The 21,501-nt window shown below is 45.1% G+C and overlaps 1 protein-coding gene and 1 pseudogene across 3 annotated transcripts in view; both read right to left on the bottom strand.

Annotated features, from left to right (window-relative positions):
- The window catches only part of LOC146207148 (sodium- and chloride-dependent GABA transporter 1-like), an 86,925-nt gene that overhangs the window by 45,419 nt on the left and 20,005 nt on the right, over nt 1-21,501 (bottom strand). For all 3 annotated transcript variants that reach the window (XM_084603019.1, XM_084603008.1, XM_084603015.1), the window contains exons 4-8: nt 19,066-19,197; nt 18,328-18,547; nt 2,111-2,243; nt 788-922; nt 134-237 (exon numbers count right to left, since the gene is read on the bottom strand). In XM_084603019.1, the coding sequence (XP_084459145.1) occupies nt 134-237; nt 788-922; nt 2,111-2,243; nt 18,328-18,547; nt 19,066-19,197 (724 nt within the window). The remainder of the gene's footprint in view (nt 1-133; nt 238-787; nt 923-2,110; nt 2,244-18,327; nt 18,548-19,065; nt 19,198-21,501) is intronic.
- On the bottom strand, nt 2,943-10,493 carry LOC146207149 (uncharacterized; annotated as a pseudogene).

Here is a 21,501-nt window from a genome sequence, read left to right as displayed (position 1 = left end):
GCGATGACGTAACATGCAATGCTATGGCAACTGATGACATACTCGGCCACCATCTTCAATTCAGGACAGACACAAAACGTACAAACATAAGTAGAAAGAGCTAAGGCTCTTAAAAATGGGTGTGAACTCCCACCTCATGAAATTGTGATGAAACTGGTTGTAGCTACCCAGCGTCAGCACCGAACTATAGCCGATTCCATAGGTATAGAATACCTGAGCAGCGGCGGTGATCCACACCTGGAGAAGGAAACAAATATGCCATGTGAAGCTTGTGCTTGCATCCGCAAGTGACATTGTCATTCGCCGAGGAAATGTCGCTGTACTGAACGGAAACGCTGGAAAATCGTGGTATTATGTACGTTAGTTCCTGCTGCGGTTGAATTATTGCAATTATGACATAAAGGAAACCAAAGACGATCTTTATATATTCACTCATGAAGCATGTGCCTGACTATCAGTCTGCACGTACGGATTTTTACTAGTATAATCAACAAATTTCGCTTCGTGGTGTTAACAAGGGCTGTCTGTAGCAGGTGTGAATTAGCTCACGAGACTGCAGATGGAGCAGAGCCAAAAATAGAGGCATGAAACTGCCTGTGATATTCCCAAGACCTGGAGGCATCGTTACTTGAACCGAGAATGGGCTAGCGAGATTTTCTTACGTGGTTGTACCAGCTTAATACAAACGCGTGCGATTTCAAAGCAAAAAAAGTACAGTAATTTGGGAAGCTTTTGAGCAAACATTTGCTCAAAAGCGAGCGACTAATAGTAATATATCCAAGCTCACCTTTGGCTTCAGCAGTTGACACCAGTCAGGTGTGATATAAAAGAGGAGACCGTCAGAAGATCCGCTAAGCGTGAGGCCCCTTACGAGGAGAATGGAGAGACAGGCATACGGAAACATGGCGGACACCCAGACGATCTGCAAAACGCAAGGAAACAATTTTTTTCTCAAGATGTGAGACTACTGGATGGGTATATCGACTCGCATAACTGATTCCGCATCCCCCCCCCCCTTTTTTTTTCTCTGAAAAAAAAAAAGAAAAAAGAACAGATCACTGATTGTATATACCTATAAAGTAATCACGCTTTTGGGTAGCAAAATGATAAGATAAGTATTAATATGATTATTCGTTCTCAGGATTTGAAATTAAGGGGCTATAAATCCGGCTCTATATTACAACTTGATACTAAGAGAGAAATGGATGCTTTCTTTGGAACATTTCGAAATTCGGTGTTTTTCGTGTTAAATTTAAAAGCTTTAAAAATTTAATCTTTTTTTTTTTTATCGGGGGTAGCAGTAGAGGTTCTGTTTAAGGCTGGTAGGAAAGAGAAAGCAGAAATTCTGCAAGAAAATATCACGAAATTCCGCGTTTCTTTAGTAATTAATAATTACTAGAAGTAAAGAAATAGCGTGTGCCAGATTTAGGAGGTAAAATATTTTATTCACACAAGCTGGTGATATACTTTTACACGCACTTGTTAACCAGAGTTGTACGCTATTTAGTACTTGTAGTTAATGACATTTTTGTGTAATTTTGTATAATGAATTACTTCTTTCAAACAGCAACGTTCCGGGTAAGTATAGCCGAAAAGGGCATAGGAACGGATTGGCGCGTTGAAAGTACCAAAGACTAAAATGGGTAAACAAGAAGTGAGTTAATGTGACGTAGAGGATGGGACATCACGCAACCGGAAGTATAGCCGAAAAAGGGCATAGGAAGGGACTGGCGCGCAATTTGAAAGTACCAAAGACTAAAATGGGCAAACAAGAAGTGAATTAAGCAACTAGAAGCAACCACAAGCAGCATCCGTGCTTTCACGTTACTCCAATGCAGATTCGGCAGTGCTCTTTAGTTTTCATTTTCACATCGATCAACAACGACAACAAAAAAATCCTCCATGCTTGATGTCAGTGACCCTTCGTACACACGCCACACTTGGTCGAACTTTGACTGATGGCGTTCAGGATAAGAAAGCTTGACATTGACGCAGTCACTTTACTTAAAAGGTAGAGGCCAAATTATTTGGCGCTGTCGTCTTCAAGTTTCATGATCCTGGCGGGCCCGTACGTTAACGGCAAAGCGGGAAAAGGTCTCACGTGACTCACTTTGCCGCTTTGGTGGAGGCCTCTGCAGATGACGAAATACACGAGGACCCACGCCAGAAGCAGATAGAGGGCCAGCTCCAGGCGCATTCCTCCCATCTCGTGCAGTCCGGATGTGATGCCCAACACGTTGTTTCTGAGAAGGTCATTACGAACAAAAACAAGGAACACGTGAAACGGACATCGATGAGCATTCTCTGGCGGGTCACCCCATTATCCCAGACGTATGTGAAAGACCACCCTTGCTTTAACCAAGCCTAGGGTATAGCGTGTCAGTCGGGATTCAAGAGTGCCAGTTTTGATTCAAATATCACCCTCCAAAGGAACGGCTGCGGTCAGCAGCTTCATGTGCTCTCATGAGGTCATACAATCACCCGGCCGATCGATAGCCGGCTATGCCGTCGCATAGTCGCGTAATTCCGTCTCCTCAACGGTAGGGTCCCGCAACATTTTTCTCGTCTCTGGTTGCCTCTCAGCAGGTTAAACGGCGATTGTTACCGAGAGGTGTGTCTGAACGCAACCTAAAGGTAACATACACTCACTAAAGGCAGGAAATGATTACGTTGAAAATAATTAAATAGTGTTAGCGTTGTCATGCTGTTGTTTCGTGGCTATTAAGAATTGAAAACATTACATGATCCAACCTAAATGGGAACACCACCCAGGAAAGATATTGGTAGCTTATTTTAATGTTGATATTTTAAAAAAAACAAATTCAGAAAAAAAGTTACATACACAGGATTCGAACATATATTTTATTCGCTAAGTGCTCAGGTTAGTGTATCCATTGCGCCACTGACGCAACGAGTACGGCAGGCTTTAAATGCGCTCTTATTCATTTTTACAATATTTCCGCTATCTGTCACCAGGTGACGCTGCACAGAGGACCCTACCGTTGAGAGAACGGAATCACGCGTCTGGCGACATATGTTTGGACGCTGAAGAAATGGGTTGTTAACGCTGTCACATTTAGGATCGTCTGCAACAGACTTTTTTTTTCTTTATTGCATGAATTGGTACAAATACATCAGTAAAAGATCGTGGTTGCCATGCCCCTTGGCTGACAACCGTGTCTAATGGACTTTCATTACCACAAGTTCGCCCATCAGACTCAAGACCTCCTCCGCAGCGTCTTGCTGCTTCAAAATTTCTTTTAGTTTATACACTTGTTCAACAAAATAATCACATACAGATCGTGCATCGACATCACAATGTATATAAGCCATCCTACTCCTCCAAATACTGTGAAGGCCCAATAGCATGATGAGGTCATACTAAAAATCATCATTAACAGTTGTCAAGTACCGAATTCCACGTGGCGTCAATGGCAGGTCTTTTTTAAGTGTCCTTTGTAACACATCCCAGTAAAACACCGCATCCCAACAATCCAGGAAAACGTGCTCAACTGTTTCAGGCTTCCTACATAGTAGACAGTTCGAGCCCCAAGGTATAAAAAGGCCCTTTTCTTCCATCCATGTTTTGACTGGGAGGGTTCCTGTATGCAATTTAAAAAAGAATGTTTTTACGCCCGGTGCAACAGTCATGTTTTTAACTCGCTTGAGCACGTCTTTCCCTGGGCCTTCACAGTATAAGGTTCTGTACAATGGAGCTTGGAACAATTGTGAAATAAGATCCTTGTACAGCCGCTTTGGTGGTACCGTCGCTAAAGAGTATCGTCTGCAACAGACGGCTGTATGCAGGTGTCTGTTCTTCAATTACATGCAGCTTGAATCTGACAGCACTAAGCAATCGGTTGATGTACGGTCGGATAAGCGGCAGAGGCCCATCAGAGGTATCGACTGATTGCCACGACTTTCCTTTATAACTGCGAGTGTATCAATGTGGATGGTAAGGAGATTAACCGCGACATGATTTTCAAAACGTTACAGTCCAGAGAAGCCGATCGCCATGGAAAGGAAAGAATGGTGGAAAATTTACCATTGTTAGGTGAACTGAGGCGTTAGCATATCGGGTTCGGTGCTGTAAGGTCAAGCAAGTTTCAGACAGAGAAATCGGTGACCTCAGGGGTAGCGCGCTATGTAATTTTGGAGTCGTTTAATGCGCTTAAACAGGACAACGCGGCATGTCTTGAACCTCTTGTGCAGAGATACAAGTTTATGAAATCAATGCCATGCAAAACACAGCGTGAGAGAGTTGCAGTTAAACGCGCTTAGATGGTGTAGTGGGAGTACCATGCTGTGAAGCTGGTCTCTCCAATGCGGGATGGAAACCCACTCGCGGCTGTGTAGTGCGTTATTTAAGCAGAACTTCTGTTTGGGCTAATTGGTAAATGTTGATTAAAAATAATAACGAGGACAAAGAGGGCACACAAACGACAAGACCGAACTGAATCTTATTTCGCAACAAACCGGTCTTTTTGTAGTCAACCCAGCTGTATTACACAATCAATCCCCCATCTATCGCATGCTCATGGAGCAAAACATAACGCAGTACATAAGATAAACAGAAGAAATGCCAACGCGAAGGACGAGAACTAACTATCCTAATCAATATTCATCAAAGCCATCAGGGAGGAAAACAAATCGACATTTTTTTTCCTGCTCTACACCAGCTCAATAAGAAAACAAGCATGGCCCAGTCAAAACCACCAAAGCCTGGAAGAATAATTAGCAACCGCATAAGGAGTGACATATGATGAGCAATGATACTTGGAATAAAGTGAAAAAAAAAAAGTGTTTTTTATACCAAATTCTTTGTCAAAGGCATAAAAGTCGAAAAGCATGAACAAGGCAAAAAGCTTAAAAAAGGATAAAAGCAACCGCGTATGGAGTGATAGCATATTGTAGCGTGTGCAACAGCAGCCGCTAGGCGGCTGATCATCGAGAGTCTCGTGCGCGGACTCGAAGAAGTGGTCCCGTGGCGTTCGAGAAGAAGCTGAAGTCTGCTGCTGTCACTCGGTGCTATCTGGACCTGCTCTTCTGTGCTTACTAGGTCAACCCCCTAGACGACCAGGTGGTATAGTTTATTTATTTATTCGATACTGTCAATCCCATCAGGGATCGTAACAGGAAGGGCATAAAAATACAGAGGTACAAAATATAGTAATGGCAATTAATCAAGTACATGAAAGAATATGATACCAAAATTATGCATAACAAATTATACTATAGCAATAAGACCAGACTGAGGAGCGTATGACAAGATTTTCGCGACAAATAATACGACAAGTGAAACACAAGCGGAAGGAGAAAAATTCGTAATGACATAAGAACACAGTAATTAGTGAGATGTAAGTAGCTTATGTTTCACACGTGTACTAAAAGCATTTAATGATGAATTATTAACAATGGATGTGTGTAAGGTGTTCCATTCGCGTATAGCACGAGGGAAATATGAATATTTGAAAGTGTCAGTACGGAATGAAAACTCGTTTAGAGTGTGAGCGTGATTATTACGTGTTTGTCGTGTTTGTGGTTTTGATATGTATCTTGAAGTGTCGATTTTTAAGTGATTGTGTATTAGCTGGTACATGGTTTTAAGGCGCGCTAGTTTTGCTCTGTTTTGAAGGGTGAGTAGCCTGCCTGTTTGAGTAGTTCTGTTGGTGAGTCTGTCAACCTGTGTTTGTTATATATACATGTGACCGCCTTCCTCTGTACATACATTGGCATATTCTAGAACTGGCCTGACAAATGTCTTATAGGCGAGTAGCTTTGTTTCTGATGGTGCTTGTTTAAGGCGTCTGTTAATGAAAAATAGCTGTTTTAAGGCGGTTGATGTGACAATGTTAACATGAGAATCTCATCTGAAATCAGAGGTCAGTGTTATGCCTAAATATTTATATTCGGAAACCGAGGCAAGAGGAATGTTGTTTAATGTGTACTGAAAAACTGATCGATGTAACTTTCTGGTTATGGATAAAGTAACTGATTTTTTAACATTAATAGTCATTTGCCATTCTTCACACCACTTTGTCACTGCTGTTAGGGCGTTATTTAAAGTTATATGGTCATTTACAGAGTTAATTTTCTGGTAAAGTACACAGTCATCGGCGAAAAGTTTAATATTGTGAGAAACACTAGTAGGTAAGTCATTTATAAAAATTAAAAATAATACTGGGGCCAGAACACTGCCTTGTGGTACACCGGATGTTACATTGGCTGTTTCGGACCTCGCGTTGTTAATTTCGACGAATTGAGTACGGTCAGTCAGGTAGTCAACAATCCTATCTACTATGGGGCCAGCTCCAAAGGTTGCAGTTAGTTTCATAATAAGTTTAGAGTGTGATACACGGTCGAAAGCTTTAGAAAAGTCTAAAAAAATTAGGTCGATTTGTTTCTGCTGATCAATGGCGAAGGATATGTCATGTGTAAATTCGATTAGTTGTGTGACTGTAGAAACGCCTTTCCGAAAACCGTGCTGAAGAGGTGTTAAAATTTGATTTTCTTCTAAGTAGGTTGTTGTGTGTTTTAAGATAATGTGTTCTAGTAGTTTGCATACTGTGCTGGTTAGTGAAATCGGTCTGAAATTTGAGGGATCTGATTTGCTTCCTGTTTTATGTATATGTGTCACTTTAGCTATTTTCTATTCTTTAGGAAGGGTGTGCGCTGACAACGACTTGTTAAAGAGTACCACTAAAAATTTTGCTACCCATTCGGCATATCTACGCAAGAAGATGTTAGAGATTCCATCAGGCCCTGATCCTTTTTTTGTGTCCAAGTTTAGTAAGAGGTTTAAGACACCTGTTTCTGTTACGGTAAGGGGTTCTAGGTAATTTCCGGAGCAAAAATTAGTACGAGGCGTAGTTCCGTTGTCTGTAGTGAAGATAGAAGTAAAGCAGTTATTCAGCGCGGCTGCAATATTTCGGTTTTCGTCTGGAGAAGCTTGGTTTTCATTTCTTGATTTAGGGCTCAGGTGACGCCAGAACTTTTGGGGAGCATCTTTTAAGAAGCGAGTCAGCGTATTAGTAAAGTAAAATGTTTTAGCTGTTTTTATTTTGGATTTAAAATCAGTGATAGCCAAGGTTAATTTTTAAATTGTTCTCGGTGATGGATGGCGTTTTTGCACTTGTTTCAGTCGTCGCTTGGCATGAATTACGGCTCGAGTTATCCATGGATTACGTTTGCGTATTCTCTTAGTCTTGGTAGGCACATAATTAGTGATGCAATATGACACAACGTTTTTAAATCTCTGCCACAATGTTTCTATATCAGTGTGTATGTCATCCGAGAGATGTTGAAATGATGTTAGTTCGTGCGATAAAGTATCAAGTATGGTAGTGTCGTCAGCTCGATTGTAGTCGGGATACGTTATTGTTGATTGCAAACAAGGTGTATTATAGTGATGCGGGACGGAACACAGTACTAGTTCGTGGTCAGACAGGCCATTTAAAATTTCCACATTGGTTTCTTGACAGGAGAAATGACTACTCAGGAAAACGAAATCTAGAATGTTGGAGCTGGTTCCTTGTACACGTGTGGGTTCTGTTACGATTTGCGAAAGGTTAAAAGAAAGCATTATATAAAAAACAACATCGGCGCAAGGTGAATTATGGTGCAGGGTGTTCCAGTTAATATCAGGAAGATTGAAATCACCTAAAAGTATTAGTCTCGCCCCCTTAACATGATGTTGCATATACGTATACAATGATTGGAGTATGATAGGATCAGAACAAGGACTAAGATAGACGCAACCCACAACGATGGTAGAATCAGAAAAGCAGAGTTTGCAAAAGATAGCTTCTACCCCTTCAACTTCAGGTAACGTAAGGAAACTTATATCTTTTCTTATCAATAATGCCACGCCTCTGCCCCGCGTCGGCCTGTCTTTGCGTGATATGGAATAATTTGGGGGAATTACTTCAAAGTCTTTAATTTCTTTTGTTAGCCATGTTTCAGTTGTCGCCATGAATTCTGGCTTTAAACCTAATAATAAGGATTCTAGGGGACCGACCTTATTGATGATACTACGCGCATTAATGTTCACGAAGGTTATTTGGGACGCTGTGGACGGCGCGAGCGAAGAGTCCGTGTACCTGTGTTTTGGTTTTTTGTCTCGGTTAGTGAAGGTGTAACTGGAGGAGCTGCAACTGGTAACACTTCAGAATTTTCGTTGTCCCAAAAATAAAGTTCACCGTTTATTTTTAGTTTGTCGTAAACCAGCGACACTTTCTCGCCACGATCTTTTCTTGGATTCCCGTATTTCCATAGCTTTTTTTCTGATTTCGCGGACACGAAGCGAAAAATCTTCACTAACGGTAAACTCGGTGCCCTTTAATTTGTGACAGTTGCGCAAAATGTTCGTTTTTTCCCCTGAAATCTAGAAGCTTTAGTATTACAGGCCTTGTTTTGTTTTCCGTTGGTCTACCTAGTCTGTGAATGCGTTCTGTTGCAACTTCTTCCAGTTTTAGGGATTCTTTCAAAACTTCTTCATTTACAGTTCGCTCCAGGGATTCGCTATTTTCTTCTTCCTTTTCAGGGATGCCATAAATAATAAGATTTGATCTTCTGGAGCGATTCTCAAGATCGTCTAGCTTTAATTCCAGAGATAATACGACCTGTTGAAGATTGGCAATATGATCGGTACATGACGAAAGTTTGTCTTCAAGGAGAGTAAGGCGTTCTAGTTTGTTGTCTATTGATGTTAACTACTGTTCCCAAGGACGCGGGATCGAATCCCGGCCTCGGCGGCAGCTTTTCGATGGAGGCGAAAAGCAAGGCGCCCGTGTGCTGTGCGATGTCAGTGCACGTTAAAGAACCCCAGGTGGTCGAAATTTCCGGAGTCCTCCACTACGGTGTCTCTCATAGCCTGAGTTGCTTTGGGACGTTAAACCCCACCAACCAACCAACCAACCAACCAACCTTTCTTCTTTTATTGTCTTTATGTCATCTGCTATATTCTGTAACTGTTGCGAAAGTTCTGCCATGTCAGGCCCAGGATTACTCTCAACGTCACCCGCAAGCAGAACAATTTCATCACATGCACCACATCGCACACTGTGTCAAGAAGTACCGCAGGGCACGGCAGCACAAGGCAACGCTCGCTAGATCGAAAACATTTCCCAAAGCGCTTTCTTACCTGCACGAGGAAGACAAGCGGATTATCCATCTGTGCGCAAGCCCAGCTGCCGTGCCCTTTGGTTCGAAATCCTTCGGTCATGTCTTTTATAGCCCAAGAAGCTTGCAGCGCCGCTTCGCATGGCTTGAAGGCCACACAGTCGCTGCCGCTAGTCGTTGGCGATGGTAGGTGCCAAAATTCATCCGTGGATCGTAGGACCGGGGGCGTTGCAAAATTGTCGTTCCGTAGCACTTGCACATGTTCGGGCTGGAAATGCTGACGTGGTTGTTGGCATCCCGACGGTATCACCAGCAGGCTGGCGATGATCAGCACGAGGAAGAGAAGCGGATTATCCATCTGTGCGCAAGCCCAGCTGCCGTGCCCTTTGACTAATGGTCTGACTAATGGTCTAGCTCACGTGCTGATTACGAACTTCGGAAACGAACGGCAACGCATCGCTAAAGGCACCGCGGTAGCTTACTTTGAAGGTGTCGCAGAAGCTGCCCACGACTGCTTTGTTCTTGAGACCAACACGTCTGCCAGCCAAACGCCCAACTTCGACCCTGACGTGAATTCCGCTCTCTCACCGGCAGAGAAGGAAAGACTTGTCGGGCTACTCTTTCAGTTCCAAGACTGTTTCTCATCAACAGACGCCCTTGACCAAGCACCGCATAATAACCGACGACCGCACCCGGCCAGTCAGACAGAACCCCTACCGAGTGTCACCGCGGGAACACGAAGTCATTGCTCAACAGGTAGACAAGATGTTAAATGACGGTGTCATACAGCCATCGAGGAGTCCCTGGGCTTCGCCTGTTGTCCTCGTTAAGAAGAAAGACGGAAGTTTAAGGTTCTGTGTGGACTACTTTAAGCTCAATCAGGTCACAAAAAAAGACGTCTACCCGCTGCCACGCATTGATGACTCATTAGACCGGCTGCGCCACGTGCGCTACTTTTCCTCGCTTGATCTTAAAAGCGGTTACTGGCAGATCGAAGTCGATGAACGTGATCGCGAGAAGACAGCGTTTGTCACGCCCGACGGACTTTATGAATTCAAAGTCCTACCTTTCGGATTGTGCTCCGCTCCGGCGACATTTCAGCGAATGATGAACGCAGTTCTATCCGGTCTTAAATGGCAGATGTGTCTAGTCTACCTGGACGACGTTGTTGTGTTTTCACCAACGTTCGAGGAACACCTCCAACGTCTCTCCGCTGTGCTACGGGCTATCAGATCTGCCGGCCTCACGTTAAAACCACAAAAAGTGTCACTTTGGCTATGAATAGCTCCTGTTCTTGGGCCACGTCGTCAGCCATCGAGGAGTTCGTCCCGATCCCGCTAAAACAACTACCGTCAGCAAATTCCCTACTCCATGTAACAAGAAGACAGTTCGCCGTTTCTTGGGCCTCTGCGCCTATTACCGCAGATTTATCGAAAACTTTTCACGCATTGCCGCTCCGTTGACACGTCTCACCTGGAATGATGTCACCTTCACCTAAACGGGCGAACAACAAAATGCATTCGACGAGTTACGGCACCGCTTGCAAACAACACCTGTGCTTGCCCATTTCGATGCGAATGCCGAGACTCTGGTCTACACAGATGCCAGCAACGTGGGTCTAGACGCTGTACTCGCCCAGTGGCAAGACGGTGCCGAGCGAGTTATCGCATACGCCAGCCGGACTTTGTCCCGTGCCGAATCGAACTATTCCACCACCGAAAAAGAATGTCTGGCTGTGTATGGGCGGTGATGAAATTTCGACCCTATCTTTATGGCCGGCACTTTCGGGTTGTGAGTGACCACCACTCTCTGTGCTGGTTAATGAGCTTGCGAGACCCCTCCGGACGCCTTGCACGATGGAGCTTACAGCTACAGGAGTTCGACATGACCATCGTGTATAAGTCTGGACGTCAGCACAACGACGCTGACTGCTTGTCCCGTTCACCTGTCAAGGCTGCGCGGGAAGACGAAGAACCACACTTTCCCCTTATCGCAGCCGTCGACGCGCTCACTGTTTCGCAGCAGCAACGTAACGATCCGGCTCTCGCACCACTTATCAATTTTTTGGAAGCGCGCCCTACAGAAGTTCCCCGTCTCTTCGCCAGAACGCATTCATCGTTTTGTATGCGAAACAATGTTTTTACAAGATCAACTTCGCTCCGACGGGAAGAGATTACCTCCTCGTCGTACCAGAGTCTCTTCGCGAAGAAATCTTACAGGCATGTCATGACGAGCCTACCGCGGGTCACCTGGGGTATGCTCGAACTCTGGCCCGAATTAAGAAGAGTTATTACTGGCCAAACCTTGCGGCCGCAGTACGACATTACGTGAGAACATGCCATGATTGCCAGCGACGGAAAACACCGCCTGTGAAACCGGCCGGTTTACTGCATCCTGTTCAAGTGCCAAGATACCCATTCGAACAAGTTGGCATGGATCTGTTGGGTTCTTTTCCAATTTCTGATTCCGGCAACAGGTGGATAATTGTAGCTACAGGTTACCTCACGCGTTACGCTGGAACGAAGGCCCTCCAGCGTGGTACGGCAATCGAGGCAGCGAAATTTTTCATCGAACGCATAGTCCTGAGGCACGACGCCCCGACAGTTATAATAACGGACCGAGGCACTGCTTTCATTGCCAAGCTACTGGAATCTGTCATGCAGCTAAGCGGCACTACTCATCGCAGGTCAACCGCCTACCATCCACAAACTAATGGCTTGACAGAATGTCTGAACAAAACTCTCGCCGACAGGATGTCCATATAAGTGGATGTTGAACATCAGTTTTGGGATGACGTCCTCCCGTACGTCACGTTTGCGTACAACACGGCGCAGGAAACAACGCAAATGACGCCGTTCTTCTTATTGTATGGCCGCGAAGTTTCGACAATGCTCGAAGCCATGTTGCCCCACGACGGCCGTGAACTCGAAGTTGGCGCTGAGGAGTTCACTCAACGCGCAGAAGAAGCACGACAGCTGGCGAGGGCACGCATCCGGAACCAGCAAGGCCGAGACGCTCAGCGTTACGATCACCGTCACCGTGTAGTGACTTTCGAACCGGGCGACAGAGTGTGGCTCTGGACTCCGATTCGACATCGGGGACTATCTGATAAACTTCTGAAGCAGTACTTTGGGCCATACAAAGTGCTCCGTCAGCTGAGCGACGTCACGTACGAAGTGCTTCCGGACGGCTTTTCTTCTACTCGTCGCCAGCAGAAATGCGAGGTTGTCCATGTCGTGCGCATGAAGCCGTACTTTTCGCGAGAAAATTAGCGCACCGCCTAACTCATGTTTCTTGCTTTATTTATTTTTCTCTCTGCTTTCGAATTCATCAAGTTGACATTTATTTTTTTTTAGAGACGGTGGTAATGTAGCGTGTGCAACAGCAGCCGCTAGGCGGCTGCTCATCGAGAGTCTCGTGCGCGGACTCGAAGAAGTGGTCCCGTGGCGTTCGAGAAGAAGCTGAAGTCTGCTGCTGTCAATCAGTACTCTCTGGACCTGCTCTTCTGTGCTTACTAGGTCATCATCATCATCATCATCAGCCTGATTATACCCACTGCAGGGCGAAGGCCTCTCCCATATCTCTCCACTTAACCCGGTTCTGTGCTAGCTGCATCCACTTGACCCCTGCGAACTTCTTAATCTCATCCGCCCACCTAACTTTCTGCCGCCCCCTGCTACGCTTTCCTTCCCTTGGAATCCAGTTTGTTACCCTCAGCGACCATCGGTTATCCTCTCTTCGCACTACATGTCCTGCCCATGTCCATTTCTTCTTCTTAATTTCCACTAGAATGTCGTTAAGTTATTTCTCTGACCCACTCTGCACGCTTTCTATCTCTTAATGTTACCCCTACCATTTTTCGTTCCATAGCCCTCTGGGTTGTCCTCAACTTAAAGGGACACTAAAGACACCCAAATATGCTATCAAAATCTAATAAGCGGCATTTGGTGACACTGCCGCCGCATATCCGGCAACAAAAAAACCGAATTATTGCTGAGATATTGCAATAAGAAGTTGAGGTTTTTTTTGTTCCCGCCGATCGAATTCAAACTGTTTTCTCCTACTACGCAGTAGGGTAGGATGACGCACACTATGACGCAAGAGGAGACTCCGTGATTGCTGGCGCGCGGTGTGCGGAGAATACTTCGCAGGTGCGTGCCGAGTCATAATCTTCATTCGATACGCACTTAGGGTAGGCGCATCTGCTGCTCTGAGCTCGTATTTCACGCACCGCAGGCCCAAACCAAATTATCCGAGCACGCGCGAATTGCCTAAGCCGGAACAAAGCTGAGAGACTAGCGGCATCTACCGACAAGCGAACGAAATGAGCATATTTTTATATTTGCCTTGCAACATTTACGTTGTCTATTCATCTTTTCGCCGTCGTTTACGTGGGATAAAAGCATGTTATCATATTCGAGACAAAATCGACTACCGCATTCAAACGGTCAACGTAATTCGCATTTGTCAGCCTCCGGGATTCCTTGCGCGTCACGTGATTTGTAGTTGCAAGCCTCGGCCATTTCGGCTGTGGCGGCGATAGCTGTATTCCTGTTCTTCCTCTTTACTACCTTATAACAGCTCTGTTTTCAGTAAAAGTGGCTTTTTTGTTACCAGGAACTGGCATTCTATCAATGCAAGCCCACTTAATTTTTCTCTTTAGTGTCCCTTTAAGTAGAACTCTCTTGGTTAGCCTCCACGTTTCAGCCCCATAGGTGAGTACAGGCAAGATGCAACTGTTGTATACTTTCCTCTTGAGCGATACCGGTAAGCTGCTAGTCATAATCTGCGAGTGCTTGCCAAATGCGCTCCATCCTAATCTTATTCTTCTTGTTATTTCCTTTTCATGGTCCGGATCTGCGGTTACTACCTGTCCTAAGTAGATATATTCGCCTACTACTTCCAGTATTTCGCTACCTAATGTAAACTCCTGTTCCTTCCCGAGGCGGTTGAACATTACCTTAGTCTTCTGCATATTGATTTTCAAGCCTACCTTTCTACTTTTCCTGTCTAGGTCATCAATCATTATTTGCAGTTCATCTCCCGAGTTGCTTAGCAAGGCAATGTCATCAGCAAATCGCAGATTACTGAGGTATTCTCCATCTAGCCTTATCCCTAACTGCTCCCATTCCAAGTCTCTGAATACTTCCTCTAAACAAGCTGTGAATAGTACTGGGGAGATTGTGTCTCCTTGCCTAACACCTTTCTTTATGGGGATTTTGTTACTTTATGCAGAACTATGGTTGCTGTGCAGCCACTATATATATCTTCCAGCACTTTCACGTACGGCTCGTCTACCCCCTGATTTCGCAATGCCTGCATCACCGCCGAGGTTTCAACTGAGTCAAATGCTTTTTCGTAATCAATGAATGCTATGTATAAGGGCTGGTTATATTCCGCGCATTTTTCTATCACCTGATTGATGGTATGGATATGATCGATAGTAGAGTACCGTTTCCGAAACCCTGCTTGATCCTTTGCTTGATTGCAGTCTAAGGTTGTCCTGATTCTATTAGCGATTACCTTAGTAATCTTACCTTATACCTACCTTATACCTTATACGTAACAGACAGTAAGCTGATTGGTCTGTAATTTTTAAGGTCTTTAGAGTCCCCTTTCTTGTGAATGAGGATAATGTTTGCATTCTTCCATGCTTCCGGTACCGTCGATGACACCAGGCACTGCGTATACAGGGTGGCCAGTTTTTCTAGCACGATATCCCCCCCTTCCTTCAGCAAATCTGTAGTTATCTGATCCTCTTCAGCTGATTTCCCCCTTTTCATAGTTTCTAGTGCTTTCTTGACCTCGTCCTTCGTCACTGGTGGAACGTCTGACTGTTTTTCCCTGACGCCAATCTCATTACGGTCCTGACTACTTTGGCTACTGTAGAGATCTGTATAGAACTCCTCGGCTACTTTGACTATCTTGTCCATATTAGTGATGACGTTGCCCGCCTTGTCCCTTATCGCATACATCTGGTTTTTGCCTATGCCCAATTTCTTCTTTACCGCTTTAAGGCTTCCCCCGTTCTTTACAGCATGCTCAATTTTCTCCATGTTATACTTCCTTATATCGGCCACCTTGCGCTTATTGATTAGCTTTGATATCTTGGCCAATTCGATCTGGTCTGTTGGATTGGAAGCTTTCATACTCTGCCGTTTCTTAATCAAATCTTTCGTCTCCTTAGACAGCTTACCGGTATCCTCTCTAACTATCCTACCGCCTACTTCTACCGCGCACTCAGTAATGATATCTCTGAAATTATTGTTCCTTGCCTCTAGGGTAATGTCGCCATCCTCAGTTAGAGCTGAATACCTATTCTGTAGCGAGATCCTGAACTCTTCTGCCCTCCCCCTCACCGCTAATTCGTTGATGGGTTTCTTTCTTACTAATCTATTGCGTTCCTTCTTCAGATTTAGGCTAATTCGGGACCTCACCATCCTGTGGTCACTACATCGAACTTTCCCGATTACCTCTACATCCTGCACAATGGCGGGGGTTGAACACATTATGAAGTCGATTTCATTTTTTGTCTCTCCGTTAGGACTTTTCCATGTCCATTTTCGGTTCTTCCGTTTGCTGAAGAAGGTATTCAGGATTCGTAAGTTATTGCGCTCTGCAAACTCAACTAGTAACTCCCCCCTGCTATTCCTAGAACCAATGCCATAGTCACCTACGGCCTTGCCTCCTGCCTGTTTTTTCCCTACCTTGGCGTTGAAGTCGCCCATTAGTACAGTATACTGCGTCTTTACTTTTCGCATTGCCGATTCTACATCTTCATAGAAGCTTTCAACTGCCTGGTCATCATAACTACATGTAGGTGCATAGGCCTGTACAACCTTCAGTTTATACCGCTTATTAAGCCTAATTACGATGCCTGCAACTCTCTCATTAATACTATAGAATTCATCTATATTACCCGCTATATACTTATTGACAAGGAAACCTACTCCTAGTTGTCGCCTCTCTGGTAAACCTCGATAACACAGTACATGCCCATCCTTCAGTACAGTATATGCCTCATTCGGCCTCCTAACCTCACTAAGCCCTATGACATCCCATTTCATGCCCTCTAGTTCCTCTAACAGCACTGCTAAACTAGCTTCACTAGCTAGGGTTCTAGCATTAAACGTTGCCAGGGTCAGTTTCCAATGGCGGCCTGTCCAGCGGAGCCAGGCTTTCTTAGCACCCCCTGCTGCGTCACAGGTCTGACCGCCGCCGTGGTCAGTTGTTCCGCAGCCGCTGGTGACTGAGGGCCGAGGTTTTATGGAGCTTATCATAGGAGGTTGTGGCCAATTACTGCACCAGGGTGGCCAACTCCTGTTCTGGTGAGGGAGTGCGTTGCCGGAGGTGTTCACCGGCATCAGGTCGCACCCCAAACCTGTATATGCAATTCCATCGACACGCGGATTTTTTTTTTTTTTTTTTGTCATCCGGTGGAGAATTGCGCGGCACCGGGATTTGAACCCCGGTCCTCTTGCATGCGAGGCGGATGTTCTACCGCTACGCCACCGCTGCACCTACTAGGTCAACCCCCTATTAAAACCAACCTTCTGGTTACGGGCCTAAACGGCTACGTGACAATATGGCCAACAAGACATAAGGTAAGATGGAGTCCAAAGTCAGACTCCGCCCGCACGTGGAAAAAAGTGAAAAATAAAATGATAAGACCAGAATATGCCTCAAGGGCATAAAAGTGGAAAAGAAATCTGCGCGGACATCGCCACAACGTCAAAAACCAACTAAAAGCAATAGAAAACCTTCAGGGAAAGAATTTTCCTCGTTACTAAGGAAGCCTTCCATTACGTTTAGTAATGAGCAAATTTTCTATAGCTATAAGGGTTTCTATAGTTTTTAGTTGGCTTTTGGTGTTGTAGTGGTGTTCGTGTGGATTTCTTTTCACCTTTTATGCGCTAGACGCAGAGTTTGATCTTATCACTTCGTTTTTAATTTCTTTCCACGTTTCTTGTTGGCCATATTGGTCATATGCTATCAGTCCACACGCGGTTGCTTTTATCGTTTTTGAAGCTTTTTACCTTGTTCATGCTTTTCAACTTTTATGCCTCGGACAAAGTCTTTGGTCTATAAACACGTTTTTTCTCACCTTTTTCCCACGTTTCTTATTGCTCATCATATATCACTCCTGATGCAGTTGCTAATTATTCTTCCAGGTTCCGATGGTTTAGACTGGGCCATGCTTGTTTTCTTATTGAGGTGGTGTAGAACGGTAAAAAAAAGTAGGTTGTTTTCCTCTCTGATGGCCTTGATCATTATTGATTAGGATGCTTTGCTCTCGTTCTTGCGTTGGCATTTCTTCTGCTGATCTTGTGTACTACGTTAGCTTTTGCTCCATGAGCATGCAATGGATGGGTGATTGAATATAGATAGATAGATGGATTTACTTAAAGGAAAGGCAGAGAGGTTTGCCGGAGTGATTAAAATCTAGCCTGCTACTCTGCAGTGGACAAGGGGAAGGGCCATGATGGGTTACGATGTGAGAGAAGGCATATGAAATATATTTATAAGGCACAGCAGCTTGCTTCACAAGCGCAAATCATGTCCGGTGGCACACAAAAAACGGCAAAGAGCCCGCACTGTCTGGACACCCTTCCCCTTGTCCTGCCAAGCGCCTAGCAGCAGTTCCTCCGACAGAAGCACCTTGTTCAAACGCTTCAAGGAAGCGGCTAGCACATTTCTTTCACATGTGTGATACGGCTGGGTTGACTACAAAAAGACTGGTTTGCTGCGAAATAAAATTGAGCTGTTTGTGGCGCTAGTTCTGTCGTTTGTGTGCCTTCTTTGTCCTCGTCCGTCGCGCTGTATTATTTTTTAATCAGTGCTTTATTTCCAGGAGAAGAAAGACACATCGGTCAAATCGACTATTTCTAGTGCTGAGGCACAAAAATATTTTATCAATGGTACCCGGCAGCAAAGATCGAAGCCGTGCGAGGCAGATGCTCAAACATGCCGAAGGTGCGGGTACGATGTCCAGTGTGGATATACGGAATAGACCCTCATCTGTGCCGACGTGTGCTAGAGTTAGGACCCTCCTTAGTCCGGACCCAGTACATGCAGAAAGCATGCGGATTTCCTTGCAGTTTTCATACGATTTACGTGTTTTCATAATTTTGTACGACCGACTCAAATTAGCATAGTGGGCTTTCATGGCAGTTAATGGTATGCTAAGGCTACAGGCAGCGCACTCACTCCCAAAATTCCACGATGGGAGTGACGGATCCGTTGTGCGGCATTGTCGGGTGCGTTTCGTTCTGCTCCCAGCAGTTGTCGGTGTTCCAGAGGTTGTCGCAGTGCTGCCAGGGCAGCGTGGGGCTGAAGGACGAGACTAGGTAGAACAGGATCCAGGCCACAATCACCATGTAGTAGATGTTAGACATGCACATCATCATCAGCGACGCGATGCCGATGCCTGCGGGAAACACAGCGGGCACTGCTTGGCGCCTTCGTGGTGCGATGTTCTGACAAAAGTTGCAACAGGCGCCAGTTCTGCGCTTGCTTAAAGAGTTCGTTTTTGCTGAATAAAGCCGGTTCTGCTCGGTTGCAGCGTGGTCTCCCAGTAGCTTACAACAATGTGCTCAGTGAATGAATCAAAGTAGGAATAAATAAATCTACCAATAAATAAATTTTACAAAGAAATGAGAGTGTATCGTGGCTTATCGTAGCATGGGGCTTATTTTACAAGATACGACCACATCTAGACCATCACCCTGTTGTCATGTCAATTCCTGATGCAATGTCCACCCATAGACCTTTAAAGAGTCAATAATCAATAAGTTTAGGTATTCTTTGAGGGGCGAGTGAATTTATTGCATTATCTGAATTTGTTCAACACCTAATTCCCGTCTCTGTACTAACATAGGCGGATGCTTGATATGGAAGAGCGTTTGGCTAGTCGCGTAGCAAACATCTCAAAAGTGTGCTACGCACCTTTGAACATGGGCGCAATTGCCCAGACTCCTATACCGCCTCTGCTAAGGTACTGGCCCATGGCCACTTCCAGGTAGAACATGGGAACCGCTGTTGTGAGGAGGCAGAGTACATATGGCAAGAGGAACGCACCTGCATTGGGGAAACAAGCATTGCTCACTTTCTTTTCAAATGACACAGGCAAAACCATATTTTTACCGGTTTAAGCATGGCTGCTTCACAGAGCTGACGTGTCGAAATGGTTGTCAGTATATTGCTCAACAGGAAAGCAACGTTGCAGGAGAGTCATATATGTTATAGAGTTAAACAGCAGCCCCTACCAGTAAGCTGCTTAAAAATTTTCAGCAGAAGAATACTCCACTTGCGCAAGGCTTCCTTGCTGTTGCTTTAATACTGAAAAAATAACTATTCCACCTGCAGAGCTGGATGTTGGCCCCTCTGCGGACTTGTGCAGGGACAACGGCTTCAACTAGACGGACTAGGGTGGCAACGCTAAGAGCGTTCTCCGATTCGTGCGCGGAAAATTAGGGCGAGCTCCGCCTTTAAGGATATGACACGATAGCGTACGCGAGAACTTGATGTCGCTTTAACCAAGCCGCATGGACGTGCCTGCATGTAATAAGGTAGTAATTACTCATTGACACCCACCCAAGCGCAGCCATACGGTTGCAAAGGTAGGCTATACAGCTTTCTCAGAATCTTCGTAGCTAAAAATAAATCCGACCTGATCAGAGGATCGTACCCAGGACCACCGCCTTTCCGGGGCAGCCGCTCTACCAACTGAGCTAACCAGGACGGTCAGCAGATCAGATGGTAGGGCGAGAATGAATTGATCAATAATTCGAAGTGAGAACGGTGTTGATCGAATGATGAGTAAACAGCGTTAAAGACTAGGACGAAGAGCAAGAAGCAAACAGTACGGGCGCTGCGCCCGTCCCGTCAATCGCTTTAACAGATAATGACATTGGGTTTCTTGAACGTGGCATGTGTGCTTTGTCGTCATGCCGTGGCATTTCATTAGTGTGTGGTTAAGTGCGGCTTGGCTTGGGTTTTTATTGTTTTTTTTTTCAATTAACTTCAGCTGCGAGTAAAAACAGCGCCCGTCCTGTTTGCTTCTTGCTCTCCGCCCTAGTATTTAGCATTGTTTATTCATTATGTCACCGTACCAACTTGCCCAGATGTCTGTTATATTACAGTTGATCGAATATTTATGGTAATCACCCAAGATGCAGGTTTGTAATAAGGTAGTAATTACCCATTGACACCCACCCAAGCGCAGCCATATGGCTACGAAAGAAAGCTATATAGCTTTTCCAGAAAGGTCATAACTAAAGAAAAATTCGCCCTGATCTGGAGATAGATCCCGGGACCACAGCCTTTCCGAGGCAGTCACTCTACCAACTGAGCTAACCATAGGACGGTCAGCAGATCATGCAGATGGTAGGATTGAATATATAGGAGAATCCCCCAAGGTGGGTAGACTTGTAATAAGGGAGTAATTAAGCATAGCCATGCAGCTGCAATGGAAACCTATAGATCTTCCTCAGAAACTTGGCATTAAAAGAAAATTTGTGCTTACTCCCTAATCTGTTCCATCTTGGGGGATTCCCCCTAAATATTCGACCAACGTGACTGCGCGGCGTGGGTGTAGCGCGTGCCTGACTTGGCATCCAACAGCCCTGGAAAGTTGATTTTTATTCTATTCGCCCACCGCAGATGAGCAACGCGAGTTGGCAGCTCCTCTCAACTTTCTGATGTCTTGCTAAGCAGCTCAAACCATCGAAGAATCAGTCATGCCAGCGCTATGCTGTTCGCTCACAACGCCCATGATCGCGCCTGGTCCTTTAACGCTATCGCTTCCTCTACCCAATAGCGAACCCAAATGATACCCGAGTTTGCTAAAAAAGAAGCTTAATTAAACGTAAGTTTGAAATATAGCATTTAATGTCAATGATGCAATCCCTTTCATATTGCTCGAATTTGCAAATTAACAATAGAATTTTACATAGCGAACAACCCAACCAAACAACCGAAGGGAAGGTTTGCAGCATATAACGGTCATCCGTTATATGCTGCAAACCTTCCCTTCCCATCATCCCACCATTAATAAATAAAAATACTGTCACGACTCAAGCCACAGGGAGCCGTGAAGGTACACGTAGACGAGGATCGGATAATAAGGTCGGCTTCTAGCTCTGATAACAGTGTCCAGCACCAGCGCTCCTCTCGAGCCAACAACCGCTTCATGGTCATCGGCACCAAGTACGGCGGCCGCGCGGCGCTAGGCACATGGCATTATCCTCCCCCCCTCCCCCCGTGAAAGGAAAACATCGTCCTGATGACAAAGTGAGAGGAGAAAAAATATTGCCCACGATTACGTTACTTTCTAATGCGAAATTTGGCCATAGCTCATCAGCTGTTTCACCTTTTCGATAG

This window comes from Amblyomma maculatum, chromosome 1 (genome assembly GCF_055883805.1).
Source record: "Amblyomma maculatum isolate TAMU_Amacu chromosome 1, ASM5588380v1, whole genome shotgun sequence".
In the NCBI taxonomy this organism is placed as follows: Eukaryota; Metazoa; Arthropoda; class Arachnida; order Ixodida; family Ixodidae; genus Amblyomma; species Amblyomma maculatum.
The sequence above is the reverse complement of the archived record's forward strand: the minus strand, read 5'-3'. Positions and strand labels throughout refer to the sequence as shown.